General features: G+C 39.7%; 1 protein-coding gene across 15 annotated transcripts in view; it reads left to right on the top strand.

Annotated features, from left to right (window-relative positions):
- The window catches only part of ZMIZ1 (zinc finger MIZ-type containing 1), a 346,051-nt gene that overhangs the window by 319,402 nt on the left and 11,439 nt on the right, over window positions 1-15,210 (top strand). For 13 of the 15 annotated variants that reach the window (XM_035330680.1, XM_035330677.1, XM_035330671.1 and 10 more), the window contains 8 exons: window positions 176-362; window positions 3,590-3,800; window positions 5,017-5,122; window positions 5,680-5,840; window positions 6,158-6,225; window positions 8,133-8,201; window positions 8,760-9,007; window positions 11,931-12,094. In XM_035330680.1, coding sequence (XP_035186571.1) covers window positions 176-362; window positions 3,590-3,800; window positions 5,017-5,122; window positions 5,680-5,840; window positions 6,158-6,225; window positions 8,133-8,201; window positions 8,760-9,007; window positions 11,931-12,094 — 1,214 coding nt within the window. The remainder of the gene's footprint in view (window positions 1-175; window positions 363-3,589; window positions 3,801-5,016; window positions 5,123-5,679; window positions 5,841-6,157; window positions 6,226-8,132; window positions 8,202-8,759; window positions 9,008-11,930; window positions 12,095-15,210) is intronic. The other 2 variants (XM_035330686.1, XM_035330678.1) reach the window with 1 other exon arrangement.

Raw genomic sequence — 15,210 nt, 5'->3', positions numbered from 1 at the left:
ACTTGGGTTTGTCATTCTTACCAACTCAAGCCTTTCACTTGTATCAACTAGATCTTGTAGCTACTTGTGATTTTCTTTTGTGTGTGTATGAACCTGCTAAGTTAAACCCAGTAGCAGATCACTGTGCCATTTGTTACTATTCTGTATAAATATACACATTATTATTGCACTGCAGATGCTAAAGGGAAAGTTCACGCTTTCTCTCCCTCTTCGATCCCAGCCAACCACAATGATGAGCTCCGTCTGACATTTCCCGTGAGAGATGGTGTTGTGTTGGAGCCCTTCCGGCTGGAACACAACCTGGCAGTCAGTAACCATGTCTTTCACTTACGGCCAACTGTTCATCAAACGCTGATGTGGAGGTAAGCTCAGTCTTGTGAGGAAGTCTAGCACCAGCGATGGAGAAATGGCAGGCCAGATGGACTTAATTCAGGCCAGATGAAATTACCATTAATTTCATTGGAAAAATTGTGGTCTAGCTGGGAAAAATTATTTGTAAAAACTCGCAGATAAACTCACCTGTTGCTTTACAGAGAATGAGTGTAGGATGTCCATGACCAACACCAGTACAAACTTTGATGGAGGAGGCTCTGAAGTCCTCAGGTGCCTTGTGGCCTGCGAGATGTTGGTTGCAGGAGTAACTATGCAGGACTGTTAGTTTCTGCTGAAATTACACGGTTGAGTGTCTGATAACGAAAAATAACACACTAAAGAAGGATCTGATTTAGAGGTTTGGTAAAATCGGTTAAAAAGACAAGAGCTTAAATCTAACTTCCTACATTCCCCCTCTCTTTAGACTTCACAAGTAAGGATGGGTCAGAAATATTTGGGGCATAGCTTTTCATGTGCAAAGTCTTCTGTTTTTCAGTTACAGCAAGTACTACTTTCCAGCACAGAGGAATAGTTTTCCTAGGTGTTACTTTACTATATTTAATTTAGATTTGCATAAGTGATTCCAGGATATGTTCTGCTTCCATCATACTTATGGAATGACTTTAGATCAAGTTACAATCAGAGCCTTCTTTTTTTTTTTTTCATGTTTTCAAATACTTCTGAATAACTGTGTCTCATGCTCTTTTTCTCAGAAAGCTTTTCAGTGTTATCCTGTTTTCTTATGAAATTATTTGAACCTGTTTCTGTGCATTGTGGAGCTTGGTTATTTTCTCATTATCTTGTACAGAGGTTGTTTTACAGGTATAGCTGCTGAGGTGGTAAAACACTGCATCTTCAGCGCATTTTCCATTATGGCTGCCTCGCTTTCAGTTTCTTCCTGAGCCTGGATCAAATACTCCCTGGCCTTAATGGGAATGATAACTGGTAGCTTCAGCTTTTTTCTATTTGAGGATGGTTTTCCTATTCACTGGTATTCATTTGAGACTTCTATTTTTATGGTGTGGAGAGCACATGGTGGGCTGGGGTGGCAGAGAGGTGAGCTGGGTTCCCTGCCCCTGGGACAGACTCTGGCTCTACAGCTGAGGCTGGATGCAGGATACAGGAGTCATTTGCTGCCACAATGCTTTCCTAACCTGATGTAGCCTGGGGGTTAGAAATGAGAGAGATTTCAGACAGACCACATCCAATAATTAACACCTAACTTTGAGGTCAGTTATTGCTTACTTGCATTTCATTATCGTGGAGTACTAGAAGCAGAGGGAGTTTTGGCAGTTATTTGCCAGTTCTTATTAATAAGTAATCACTACTGGGGATTGTGCTGGCTCATTCACTAGATTTATAGTGCTGCACTGAGGCATGAGGCTGTTTCTTAATATCTGTTCTTTCTTTCTTCCCTAGCTCACCAAACACATAGCCTTTATTTAAACTTATTTTAATGAAGACTCATAGGTAAACCGTGCACAGGTCTGCTGTTTTGAAAGGCTTGTTAATAGTGGGGAGAATGGATGGTCCTGTAATGAAGTCATTTCAAATTTACCTCAGGGCTGGATGGATTCCAAAAAAATGAATTAGTCACATGTGTGGATGGATTTTGTTTTTATAGAGAATGATGGAATCGAGCCAGGTCTGAATATTTTTCTGCCAGTTAAAATATTCGGTAAAACCTCTCACGTGTACACCCATAATTAATAGCAGCGCAACTATTTTTCTCCCCATTGGGAACTCTTCATGGTTATGAGAAGCAGAAGATTGAAGGCAAGAAAAATGTTGCGCTGAAGCTGGCTCAGTCTTAGCGCTGCTCAGTTATTAACAACGTCCCACTATGGGGCTGCATGCTAGGAACAGGAGGGTCTCCTGGTTTCTGTCCCCACTCTGAGACTTTTCAGAAGACCTGGCCAGAGCTCTCAGGAATGGACAAATTCGGATTGGTTTTTGAATTGTAGATGCTATGTCTGTTTTCTTCTGGGTTTGGTTGATGGCTGCATGTTCTCTTAAGGTGAGAATCTCTAGTAGACCGTGCAGAGAGAGCTTTCAAAACTTGGTGATAAAATATTGGAGGGAAAAATGGAAACACTTGATATAGATAGATTATTTTGAAAGGTCAGGTAAGTTGTATTCTATACTTTTCTTTATTAAAAAACATGCTCTTATCCAGTACTAAGTCATGATGTTTTGAAATCTAGAAAAGACTATGTTAAGTCAGAAATGAAATCTCTATTTCTGGAAAAGGAAAATTGAAGTTAAAGTAATGATCTTCTGAATGATCTTTTCCTCATGGGTCTTACACAAAGATATCTCCCTCCAGGCAAGATGAAGAAATGAGCACCTAAATTTTCAAGCATAAAAGATAAACATTGGGCAGAACATTTCAGCTGTCGTGAACAGCAGAATCCCAGCATTTCAGTTCAGTTCTTCATGTTCTTTTAAATATCTTCTTCAAATTACTCATTTCTAACACATTCGTGTGTGAAACTGAAGTCATAGTGTCTACGTACTTAATTTTCATTAACTTTATCTCAGCCTCTCCCTTTTTTGGAGGTGTTAGAAAACTAATTTTGAGGAGCTGAATAGCATGTGGAATTTATTATTAGAGAGTTGGGAGGGAGTCATGCTCTGAAAGAAGCTCTAAATCGGGTAGATTTAATCCACAGCTGTGTTAATTTGGAATCACAGAAACACAGGCAGTGAGAAGCAGCAGTCATTTTATCTTAGTTGATTTACCTCTTCCACGGTAGGATTACCTATATCTCTAGTATGTCTGACAAGCATTTGTGCAAAACGTCTTTTAAATACTCTCAAGTAGTGAAGGATCCACAATCATCCTGCACATCCTACTGCAGCGTATCACTTTGTTGTTCTTAACTCTAACACACAGGAAAGACCTGTCTGACGTTGATGTTTTCTTTCAGCCGGATCGTTCCATAGTCTGTTTTTGCAAAGTGGTTTGAGATGGTCACTTGGAAAATCCTTTTTAAGTGTACAATATTGGCAACTCTGTAGTATGCTTGCATCATTAATTCATCATGACCTGCTTCTCTTAAGGGCTTTTATGAAGAAAGTGTGTTATATCCTTTATTGGCAATAATGTGAGAAAAATAGTCTGACTCATCATGAAAAAATGTTCCTAGCATCAAAAAGACCTCCTTCTGCAAAGTGAAAGAAAAGTTACAAGAAAGATTTATTGGTTGTTGTACAGGTCTGACTTGGAATTACAGTTCAAGTGCTATCACCATGAAGACAGACAAATGAACACAAACTGGCCAGCTTCAGTCCAGGTCAGCGTTAATGCAACCCCACTTACCATCGAACGTGGTGACAACAAGACATCTCATAAACCTCTGCACCTAAAGCATGTCTGCCAGCCAGGAAGAAACACGATTCAAATTACAGTCACAGCATGTTGTTGTGTAAGTACATCGAGCTTGCGGCTGCAGCTGCTGATGCTGACTTTGCTTTTTAGTGCAGTTTGCAAATGTTGCCTTAGCTGCAAAAGCCTTCCTCTCATTTTTTTTCCCATGGATTTTCCTGATAAGGTGCTTGTTTAATGGTGTTGACGCAGGCAGAGTACTAATACTGAAATTTTTGCTGCGTAATTACTGCAGAATATAGTGGTGTCCTTCTGATGTATTTGAAAGGACTTGGGGGCTAGGGGAGAATGGGATTTTGCTATTATCCTTCTAGCTATTTAGTGTGTAACAAAGTGGCTGAAGGTTTTTAATATGGAAGCAGACCATTGTAGTGTGAACGGTTGTCCAGTACGTATTTCATTTACTTACTGTATTAAACTGTGAATGGTTTGACATGATAACATCGAACCCATCGTCTTTGGTGGTGGTGATGATTTTTCATAAAGCCATTAAGATTAAAAACTTGTATCCCATGGTTCAGTCTAGATCATGCAGCTTTCCTCTTTCTCCTTTTCTATGGTGTAGTTGCTCTTGGAAGCAAGTCCTATATTTTTAATGCGGATTGTTGCACACATTACAGTCTGAGCTTTTAACCACTCTGTTGTCACTGACAAGAAAGCAAGCTTCTACCTTGCCCAAGGTCACCGAGTGAGGCACTTTAACAAGAAGCTTTTCACCCATTTTGCTTTACTTCACATTGATGTTTCTACACAATACCATTTATATATCGGCTAAGAGCAGGGGCAGCATCCTGTGAATCCACAACAGGCTCTTAGGACTCTGCTGTGGAAGAAGATTCTGTGAGTTCCAATACATCAGTAGCAAATTGTGCAACCTCTGACAGAGTCTGAGGGGAGGTAGGGTAGACTGTGTCAAAGAATTCAGAATCAGGTTTAAGAATAAGCCCTGGTGTCAGCAATGAAATACGTCAGCCCACTGTATTCTGAATATTAAAAAGAAAATGCAGAACATCTTTCTTTTTTTTAAAGCCATTATATATGAGTGTGCACACTATGGGAGCAAAGAACAAAATACTGTGTAGTGCTCAAAATATCCCTAAGGGGATGTATGCACTCAGCAGAGCAGCACCAGCTTTCTTATTTATGTATTAGATTCTTATGAAGCTATGCGTCCAAGGGAGCAGTGCAACTTTGTTCAGCAGTATATGTAGCATATGTGTTTGGTTCTCGTGGTAACAAAATTCATTCTCTTTCAGTCACACTTGTTCGTGTTGCAGTTAGTACACCGGCCATCAGTTCGCTCTGTGCTTCAAGGTCTACTAAAGAAACGCCTCCTCCCAGCAGAACATTGTATCACTAAGAGTGAGTTTTGGTTTTGTGTGGGTGCTGACTTTCCAGAATCCTGCGTTCACTTGTGATAAGCTATCTCTACACCAGATTTGCTCGCTTATTGAAAACATTAAGCTGCACTTGTCAAGAATTTCCAGAACACCAGCTGTGTAGATGAAATCCTTGGTATACCGAAATGTTGAGGGCTGTTTGGGTAGGGGTAACAAAGTTCCAAAAACACAAGCTTAATCCCTAATGACAGCTCTTCCATCCCAGGAGAATCTGTTTTTCTCCCCATATTTGTTTCTTACTGACTCAAAAGCCTTGCATGGAAAGATCCTTTATTCATTTAAGGCTGCTTTAAGTGCTTGCTTGGCACTTTTTATAGTTGAAGATACAGCTGAAACACGTGTATGTGATGGTTTGCTGTACAGGACAACATTCTAAATTATGCAAAATACACTTATATGGATGAATTGTCCATTAAAGTGTCCTTTAAAGATTGAAGTGTTGGTCTGCCAGATTTCTACATTAGACTTTCAAGTGTATGTGCATTTTCTCACACATATGCATGCCTTCTTCCTAAACAGTAAAGAGGAACTTCAGTAGCGTAGCAGCGTCCTCTGGTAATGCGACACTAAACGGGGAAGATGGAGTAGAGCAAACTGCTATTAAAGTGTCTCTGAAGTGTCCGATCACATTCCGGCGGATTCAGCTCCCAGCAAGGGGTCATGATTGCAAGCATGTACAAGTGAGTAGATGCCAGTGACCTGGCAGTATTCCTACAGCCACATGTTGTTACCTTGTGCTTCGTCATAGTAAGAGAGAGCTTAAGGAAATGGGATTTCTTTTTTTTTTTTTTTTTTTTTTTTGACTATCAATATAAATAACTAAATATATATGTTTAACATAGAGGGAGAAAGTAAGTTACTTGGTTTAGGTTTTAGTTCTAGTAGGGTGCTTTATGGCAGTTGCACTTTCGTCTGACTGATTCAGTTAATACAGTATTTTCCCCTGATTTCCTCCTTTTTGTTGTTGTTACTTTCTTTGTTTCTTTCTGATACATAGTGCTTTGATCTGGAATCCTACTTGCAACTGAACTGCGAAAGAGGAACCTGGAGGTGTCCAGTATGCAAGTAAGTGCAACCACCCTACATGAAATGCAGCTGTAGATGATTTGACCAAATCATATTTAAGGTTATGATGTATTTGGAAGGGAGAAAATGGAAGCACTGGGAAAAAAAAGATTTATTACATTTACCTTAAGTCCCAAGAGAATTGTAGTAATACTGCATGAATTCAGGAAACGTCCTGGATTTTTTTTAGAAATTGTGAAACAGTTAACAGTATATCTTCTCTCAAAATGCATACTCTGCCAGCTCTCATCAGGCTATCATTGTATGGTGTAGAGTTCAAAGGAAGTTTAAATATTTGCAGTGATAAGACAGATATCTACATAAAACTAATGAACTGGAAATTGGTCTTCCTGTAGATTATGAAGTATAAGCAATGAGGAGATAGCAACATGCCATAATAAAAGGATAGGTAGCCTATTCTGGAGTTACTTTTGTATAATTTTCATGTTGTAATGCCCACATTACTGCACTTCAAATATGTAAATACTAAAAAAGTCAGTATTCAGCTGAGCCTGATGGTGTAAGGATGCCAGATAACTGTCTTAGGTACTGTGCTTTGAGTCACATAGGTATGCAGCTAATAGCTGTGTTCAAGGAGAATGGGAATTTTGGAGACTGCATCATTTTCCAGTACTTAGGTAGGAAATGAAGTTGGATCCTCTGAGGCCAGTGTCAAGTGTAAATTAAGGTGAGAGCAGAAAGCAGGAAGGATTCTACTTTGCAGTAAGGCTATTTTAAGAAGATAAAATATTTCCAAGAAGCTGTGAATACTAAAGTTTGGAGTAACTGCCTAAAGGAAAAGAGGGATACCTTGGCATACCTTCAACCTTAAGTTTTGACCAGAGAGCTAGTATACTGCACAAGAAACAGACCAAAACGCTTTGAAGTGGTCACAGATGGCCCGTCCTTACATTCAAGTGAGCAGAAAGGCTCGCAGCGTGTCTGCAAGCCTGTTCAGTGTCTGTAACCTGCGGTCGACAGGGTTACGAGTTTGTTACAGCCTCAGCTGAGGAGCCAGTGCTCTTTAGCTCAAGTAGCTGTAGCTGTAGCAACTTGCAAGCATCTCTGCAAGTCTCCAGTTGAATCCCTGTTGTGTCAGCTAATGTTAGCTGTATACAGAAGCGGGGATTGTCCATTTTATCTGCTTCTGAGTACATCACAGGCTTGAGATGAGCTTTTTTCAATGGCTGTCTGTGATTCATAGCTATCCTAAGGTGCAGATGATTTCTCTGAACTACCTGAACCTTTTCAGTCTTCTAAGTTTGACTAAAAATCAGGGTAGAATATATTAAAGATACTGGTTGCTTCTTAATTTATGTATTAGCAGATTCAAGTCAAAATGTTCATCCTATTTCTCTAAGTATGAGCACCTATATGTATGAGCATCTGCATTCAGATCTTAGTGCCTACATAACTAAATTTCTCATTTGGTTTTGTTCTGTCCCCATCTGTGCTGGTGTTAAGTAAAACAGCTATAATACGTAGTTATTTTGAAGACATATTACAGTGTAGCTCAAAAAAAACAGCAAAGATGCAATTTGAAAAACTTGTAGTTCTAGGTGATGATCACAGGAGAGATTTGCTGTGTTTGAAAAGACTATAAATCTGAAATACAATTCAATAAAAACAACAATTTAAAAGATGCAAAGAGTTTGTGGATACATAGAAATGCAGGTATCCTTGTCTCTTATATTTGGTGTAAAAATCTGTTATCCTGGTGATGCAGTTGTAGAACTGAAACTGTTTGTCCCATGTCATTATTAATTATGTGTTAAAGATAGTAAACTGGTGGATCCCAGTCTGCTGATTTCATCACTTACCTATCCTTCTTCCATCCTTCTTTCCAACACGTGCAGAGATATTCTAATATGGAGGGACGGTTGTGGTTTTTTTTTTTTCTTTCCTAGTAAAACCGCTCTGCTGGAGGGCTTGGAGGTTGACCAGTACATGTGGGGTATTCTGAATGCTATACAAAAGTAAGTGAACTTACTTATTTCCGATATCCAAGACTAAGAAATTAGAAAATATGTTAATGAATGCTGAGACAGTCATGCCAAAGTAGATCTTGGTGATTCAACTTGAGTGTTCTATTTCATGGCTCCTTGGTGGAGCCAGCAATATCAGTGGGTATAGCTAATGAAAGAGTGAGTCAGTTTCCTTCTACTTAATAGATCTTGTTTGGGTCTTTTCTTGGTGACAGCCTCATCTGTGAAGCAGAGGGAAGAGTGAGAATGGAGGGTTAAATGTTTTCTTGTATTTAGTAGTCCCTCTGATTCACGTAGAGCAGACCACGGATATGCTTGGATTTCATTGTGTGGATGAAAACAGATATGTGCTCTCACAGTTGCCTTTTCTAAAACTTGCTTGCAGCACACACTTGAGGAGTGAAAGATCGTGAGGTTGTATACACGAGACCATTTCAGAACATTTATTACCATGCGGTTCCTTATGAAAATTTCAACAGAAATGATAGGAGGAAAAAAAAAAAAAAAAAAGAGCAATTAACATGATAGAATTCTCACATTATTTTACAGCTCAGAGTTTGAAGAAGTTACCATTGATCCAACTTGCAGTTGGAGGCCAGTCCCTATAAAGTCAGATATTCACATCAAAGATGATCCAGATGGTATTCCCTCAAAAAGATTTAAGACCATGAGTCCAAGCCAGATGATCATGCCGAATGTGATGGAGATGATTGCAGCTTTGGGTCCTGGGCCATCACCTTACCCATCCCTCCCACCTCCTCCAGGAGGCAACAACTCCACTGAATATGGTAACCAAGGTTAGTTTTACATCCCTGTGCACCCAAGTTGTCACTGTAGAAGTCATGGTTCAGTCATCTTTGTGATCCAGGTATGTCTTCGCATCTTCTCATGAAGATTCATAAGGAAAGTGAAATGTATATGGCTGCTGTTCTGAAATTCTGCATTAAACTTTTCATTTAAGATTCATCTTGTTAGAGGAAAATGTGTTCTAGTAAGGAAACTGGTGATTGTTGAATTTGTTGCCATGTGCTGCTCCCTGAATCAATGGACACTGTTCCCTTTTGTATTCATGGCTTACCACAGTATGCATCTTTCCTTTTCTGTCCATTTTCCTTCTGTTCCCCTATTATTCAAGGGAAGGCTTCTGATGCCACATTAGATACAAAGTAGAGAACCTGACTCATTAATCCTGCCACTTGGTCCACCAAGTTTAACCTGTGGCCAGATGGTTAACATTTCATAGGCTGCCCAGAAAGTGGGTGATTTTTAAAGAACTCGTAACTGCTTTGCAAACACCTTTGCATTAAAAAATTACTTCTGAGATCCTGTATCCAGTGTTGCCAGTTTGAGAAACATGGAACTAAATCCAAGCAGTGGAAATACTTTTTAAATGACTGGTATACCATGAATAACTAAATTAGTGACAATGCTGAAAATATGAAACCAGAGACTGTTCCTTTTGCATGTAATATGATATGACTCAGTTCAGCTCTGAGAAAAGACCAAATGTTCACACCATCAGAATCCCCAAATTGATTACAAGGTGATATATGTGCTTTTTGCAGGCATCTGAAGAAAAATGTCGCTTGCATGCAAAATATGGTTAATTTGCTCCAATGACTGCAAAACTGATGACAGATGATAAAACTTTTCAGGTTTTCAAACAGATGAATGATTACTATAACAAAGCCAAGAGCACTGAATCACAATTTTTTCTGTATTTAAGTAGGAGTGAAATGCAGTCAGAGCATGAGAATAGACCATCTTTCTTCATCATCTCTCTAGCTCTTTTACTCAGAAATGGACACAGCAGTCAAGTAAACTGGGTTGTAGGGTTTGTTTAGCAATTCCTGCCTAGGCTGTTATTTGACTCCCTTCCCCCGCAGGTCCTGTAAATCCTTGGGTACGCTACCTCGTAGTTTCATTCTCGATCAGTATGTGCCGTGAAACTTAGTGTTTAGAATTAGGTAATGTTCTCTGATTAACAGCACTCTAGAACAAAAGCAGTAGTGTTATTACTACCATGGTTTATGTTTGTTTATTCGGTTATGTCAGTAAGTATACTGAAGTATGTAATTTGTAAATACAGCAAGTACTTGGTAATACAAGACCTTATTCCAGCTCCTTGCTATTAATTTTTCCTGAGAAGCAAGGCAAGAGCAGTTACATTCTGTGAGACTTATCCAGTTTGCAGATTAACAAAAAGAGAATTAGTAAGGCTCTGTAGTATTTACATGACAGATCAAAGTCCCGACTTCTCTGAGAAATACTCTTACATGGCTAATGACTTCTATTCCTGTGAGATTAAACTTCTGCTTATGAAGCTGTGCTGAAGAGCCAGTGATGCAGCTACTTCAGTTTGTTGAACTCCCTTCTTGACTCGAACCTTCAAAGCTGCTGTACGTCAGCTGAGAAACCTCAGGCTCTCTGTGCAAGCTGTAAAGCTATTCTATTATTTCAGAGTTCAGTATCATCCAGTTTGGTCACTTACACAAAATAGCTTCAAGGCTTTAGTTCAGTTTTTGTTCTTTGTAGCAAATAAACTGCCAGTCGGTATCTCAGGTGGAAGTGTTAACAGAGGTATCAGAACAGAAAAGGATATGGAGAGTAAATTCCCTGTACTCTGATACATGCTTACTTAAGAATTAAGGTGACACTCACAGGGCTGAGGTGGAAGCGATCAAAATGTTCTGGTAATGGCCATACAGTATTTGTCCTGAAGATCAGCAGAGGGCCCCAGGCTTTTTTTTTCTTTTTTTCTTTTTCCTTTTTTCTTTTTTCTTTTTTTATTTTTTTCTTTTTTTAATGGTAAATGTGTCAGAGTTAAATCCAGATCATTTAGTCTGAATTGATGTGGGATTTTGGTGCTTGGGAGAACATAATTTCTGTCCAAAGCTAGGTAGGTTTCAAAAATTCACTAATTTTTCATTACGAAAATGCATATCCACAGGCTGAAACACAAAATACAAGCAGGCAATTTGTAACTCTGAAAATGAGAATAGATATGTCTCCAGGAGGGGAAAATTGATGATGTATTTCCAGACAGTCAAGTGAATTTTATTAGGTTTCATGGGAAGGAGGAGAATTACCTCAAAAACCTCAGTTAGACAAGAAGGCCTCTTCTGTGTAATCTTAATGGAAATTGCCTGTTTATACTGAAGAAGAAGAGGTAAAATAGATGCTGTGCTATGAACCGGTACTGTGGCAACTTCCTGATACCACTCTGTCAATTAGCTTCATCGCAAACTGAAGCAATACTACAATCCTACTGAGGGCATAGAATCGTAGATAAAAACAGTGCAGGTGTCCTGTATATAATTTGTGCTTGGGCAGTGAGTCACAGTTTCACTGTGACACTTCCAGATGCAAATATTCCGTAGATTTTAATATTCCTTGGACTTCTTGTCTTGCTTAAGCTGTGACTGAACAGTAGTTGTTCAAAGTGTCAGCAGTTTTCAATGAGTTGCCAAATGTACATGAACTACTACAATGAATCTTAATACTATGAGCGGTAGCCAGTATTTGAAAGTCAAATGCCATTTTTTCCTCCCTGTTCCTCCAGCTGCCTCTTGGAATGGGGAGTGCAACATTGCCACCACGTTCAGCATCTGTTTCCCCATGCTGTGCAGAGAGGATGTGGCACTGCACAGCTTTTACAGGAGAATGAAAAGTTAGTGTCAGGAAAAAAAATCGTGCATATCATATCTGTTTCTCTTCTAGGCAACAGTTACCAAGGTCATGGTAACTTTGATTTTCCGCACGGGAATCCTGGTGGAACGTCCATGAATGACTTCATGCATGGGCCCCAGCTGTCACATCCCCCAGACATGCCCAGCAGTATGGCAGCTCTCGACAAACCTCTCAGTCACCCCATGCAGGAATCTGTAAGTAATGGCGCTGCAGACGTAGATCGTTCTTTATGGGAGTAAGGAGCTCTGCTCAGGCTAATGGACTTTGCTTGTGATCTGCTATTACTTCTTCGGGGATTCCTAGCGTTGGCAGTTCTTGAAATAGAGTAGCCCTGAGAAATGTTGTCAGAAATGCCATTTTTAGGTTTTAGCCTTTTCAAGTTGTGGAGAGACTTTCTTGAGGTTTTCTGAATTGTCGTTTAAGCTTGTTTACCTGAAGGAGGCAACCTGGCTTGGTGTGCTTGTGTTAATCTTTGTGCTTTGCTCTGACACCAAAAAAGACTAGTGGTCATTCCCTGGGCCAGCAGAGTCTGTGAATATCCATCCTCAGCAGACAGCTTGTAAGACATTCACTGACTTGAAAGTAGGGACAGTATCTTCACTGGCTTTGTCCCTGAGGGCAAAATTTGCATCAAAGTATTCTGAGGGAGAATTTTACCCAAGTAGAATGAAAGGCAACTTTAAGCTGTTGGGAATAGGACAAGCCTGTAGATTTCAAGGAGAGATGCTGCCATTGGTCTGAGGGTATATCAATGTAAGAGATGTAAAAAAAATGGAAGTTCCTCAGCTCTCAGTTGGAGAGACAGACCTGTGTTAGAAAAACAGCTTGCTCGTTGCAGTAAGTTTTATATACAGAACTGTATGTATCCAGAAAATGTAGTACTGCTCCAACAAAGTGATAGAAAAGCTACGAGCAGCATTTAATTCTTAGGTATGGCCAGTCATCTATTTTAACTGTGTGGTGTGTGTGTGTGTATCCTTTTATATTCATTTAAGTTACAGGGCAGGGGCTGTATAGCGTACTGCACAGGAAGGATGTTTAACTTGACAAGTCATCTGTGCCATGTCTTTAGTGAGTACTAGAAAGTACAATTTCAGAATGTAATGAGGAAATGTGGTAGCAGATGCTTAGCAAAAGCCTGCTCAGTCAATGTCTCCACTAGCTGGCAGTGGGTTTTCCAAGGAGGATGGTGAGAAATAGGAAGGGAGCGGAGAGAGAGTTCTTAGTATAGCTTTGAGTGATCCCAACTAAGAAGATGACTGTCTGCAAAGAGTCCAGAAACGGTAATGACTTTACCACATAACAGGCTAATAAAGGACAGAACAAGCACGCTGTAAATTTAATTTTACTTTGGCAAATTTCACATACCGAGTTTAAGGAGTAGTCTGAATTATCTGCATCAGAACCAACCGAACAGTGTGAGAGTATATCGCAGTGAGGAGAATTGCTGCCAACCTGAACCACTCGCACACAGCTGCTGTCCTTTGAATCAAAGCCACAGGGAATTCTTCTGTGCCTCCCATTACATGACACCTACATCTCCACTCCATCAGTAACTGCTCTACCTTTGCTATAGTAGTTGCCCTGGTGAAGTTTCTGAAGTGGTTGAATATAAAAGTGAAGAATCTATGGCTTTCTGAAAATTGGGCTCCTTACAGATAATAGCAAAGTTAAAAGTTGCTCACGGCTATACATATTGCAGAATTATAAGAGGGTACTTGGGCAAATGTTAATAGATTTTTGGTTCTGTGGGCCAGTCTGTAGCAGAACTTGCTTTTGATAGCTGGCAATTAAAGTAAACCTTTGCCTCACTTCTCTCTCGTCTATCATGATATGCAAGGTATGCTGTTTGGGTAAGAGAAGTGGCAGGCTCCACCTAGTTTATGTCAGTGGGTGACTTTCCCTAATAAGGATCACTTTTCAGGTCCAGTAGCACAAGGGAGTTAGACTGACCTTGCAAATTGGCCACACACATCTTTAGACCGCATTTGTGGACAGTTAGTACTCCTGCTCAGCTTTTTCAGTATTACAAAGTCTCTGCTTTCCTTTTTCTATTTTTTCCTTCTTGCTCTCTTCTGTCTCAAAAATGAACTGTTTGTTGCTAGTAGACTCGAGGAAAGTCACTTTAAAATTTCTGCTTTTAGAGAAACACATGCCATTAACATATTTCTGACCTGCGTAACTGAATGTCTGCTGACTGACATCTCTGTATGAAAAAGCACATTACATAAAGCACATTATATAAAGCACATTACATAATTGAACTAAGGTTTCACGATGGTGTCTGTACTCTTGTCTGGCTTTCTGTTTTTCTTTTTACACATATAAGGTGTAGTTTGTTTTCATCTACTATTCACTTTGACTGTTTCATGTCTATAAGGCGAGTCAGGAGATGTCTGGTCCTTTGAGACCAGAGGTCTGTTTCTAACTGAAAGCAACTAGAGCTGAGTGCTGCTGAAAAAGTTTCTAATTTTCCCATTGTGAAGATTTATGTGGTGGCCTGCTTCCATATAATAGTAGCAGAGAGAGTTGATCACTCCAGACACACTCTGTAGGTCACTCCAGAAAATGCAGATGTGTTTCTCCAGTGTAGGTAGGGCTGGGTAACAAAGGGCTGGATTATCAGAACCATCTTCTGTCAACACTAGCAGTCCACTCTTGTGGGAAGAAGAATTCAAGATCTGAAACGTGGCTAGAAGTAATACCCAGTGTAAAATGCTTTGAGAACTATAGAACAAATGTTTGCACTATGTTAGTGCAAGATAGCTGTCACAATTGCATTTTTTATGTTCTCAGAAATTGTGAGCAAGTTTTAAGCAAGAATTCAGAGTTAGTTCTAGCTTGTTGTTTACTGAAGATAGTGTAAGATGTGGTACATGACTGAGCAATGGATGATCGGGCCATAGTTTCATATAAACATTAAGGTGTTAGGGAAAGAAGTCATCCCTCTTCCTTCTGTTTTCACTTTTCCTCTCTCACACACCAACAGAAGTTACTACAGCTGTGAAGTGATCTGGATCATGTTACAGATGTGATTGAAAACTAATTCAGGGGGAAAACAAAGAAATCGACTTGGATACATGATAGTTCCCCAGTTTAATTCACTGCATATCTGCAAGGATGCATCTGATGACAAAGGAAAAATGTATGGGAAAAGTGGCAGAGAAGAGCAGCAGGGCAGGATGGCATCTTTCAGTGGTTCTGCCACTTAGTTCAGTGTAAAGAGTTAGTAAAACTGTGACCTCTGGAGTGGGGAGATGTATAAACAATTGACTTAACCTGCTGATCTTTTTTCACTATCAATTTTCTC

Source organism: Oxyura jamaicensis, chromosome 6 (assembly GCF_011077185.1).
Source record: "Oxyura jamaicensis isolate SHBP4307 breed ruddy duck chromosome 6, BPBGC_Ojam_1.0, whole genome shotgun sequence".
Classification (NCBI taxonomy): Eukaryota; Metazoa; Chordata; class Aves; order Anseriformes; family Anatidae; genus Oxyura; species Oxyura jamaicensis.
Note: the sequence above shows the minus strand (reverse complement) of the source record. Positions and strands in the feature narration are given on the sequence as shown.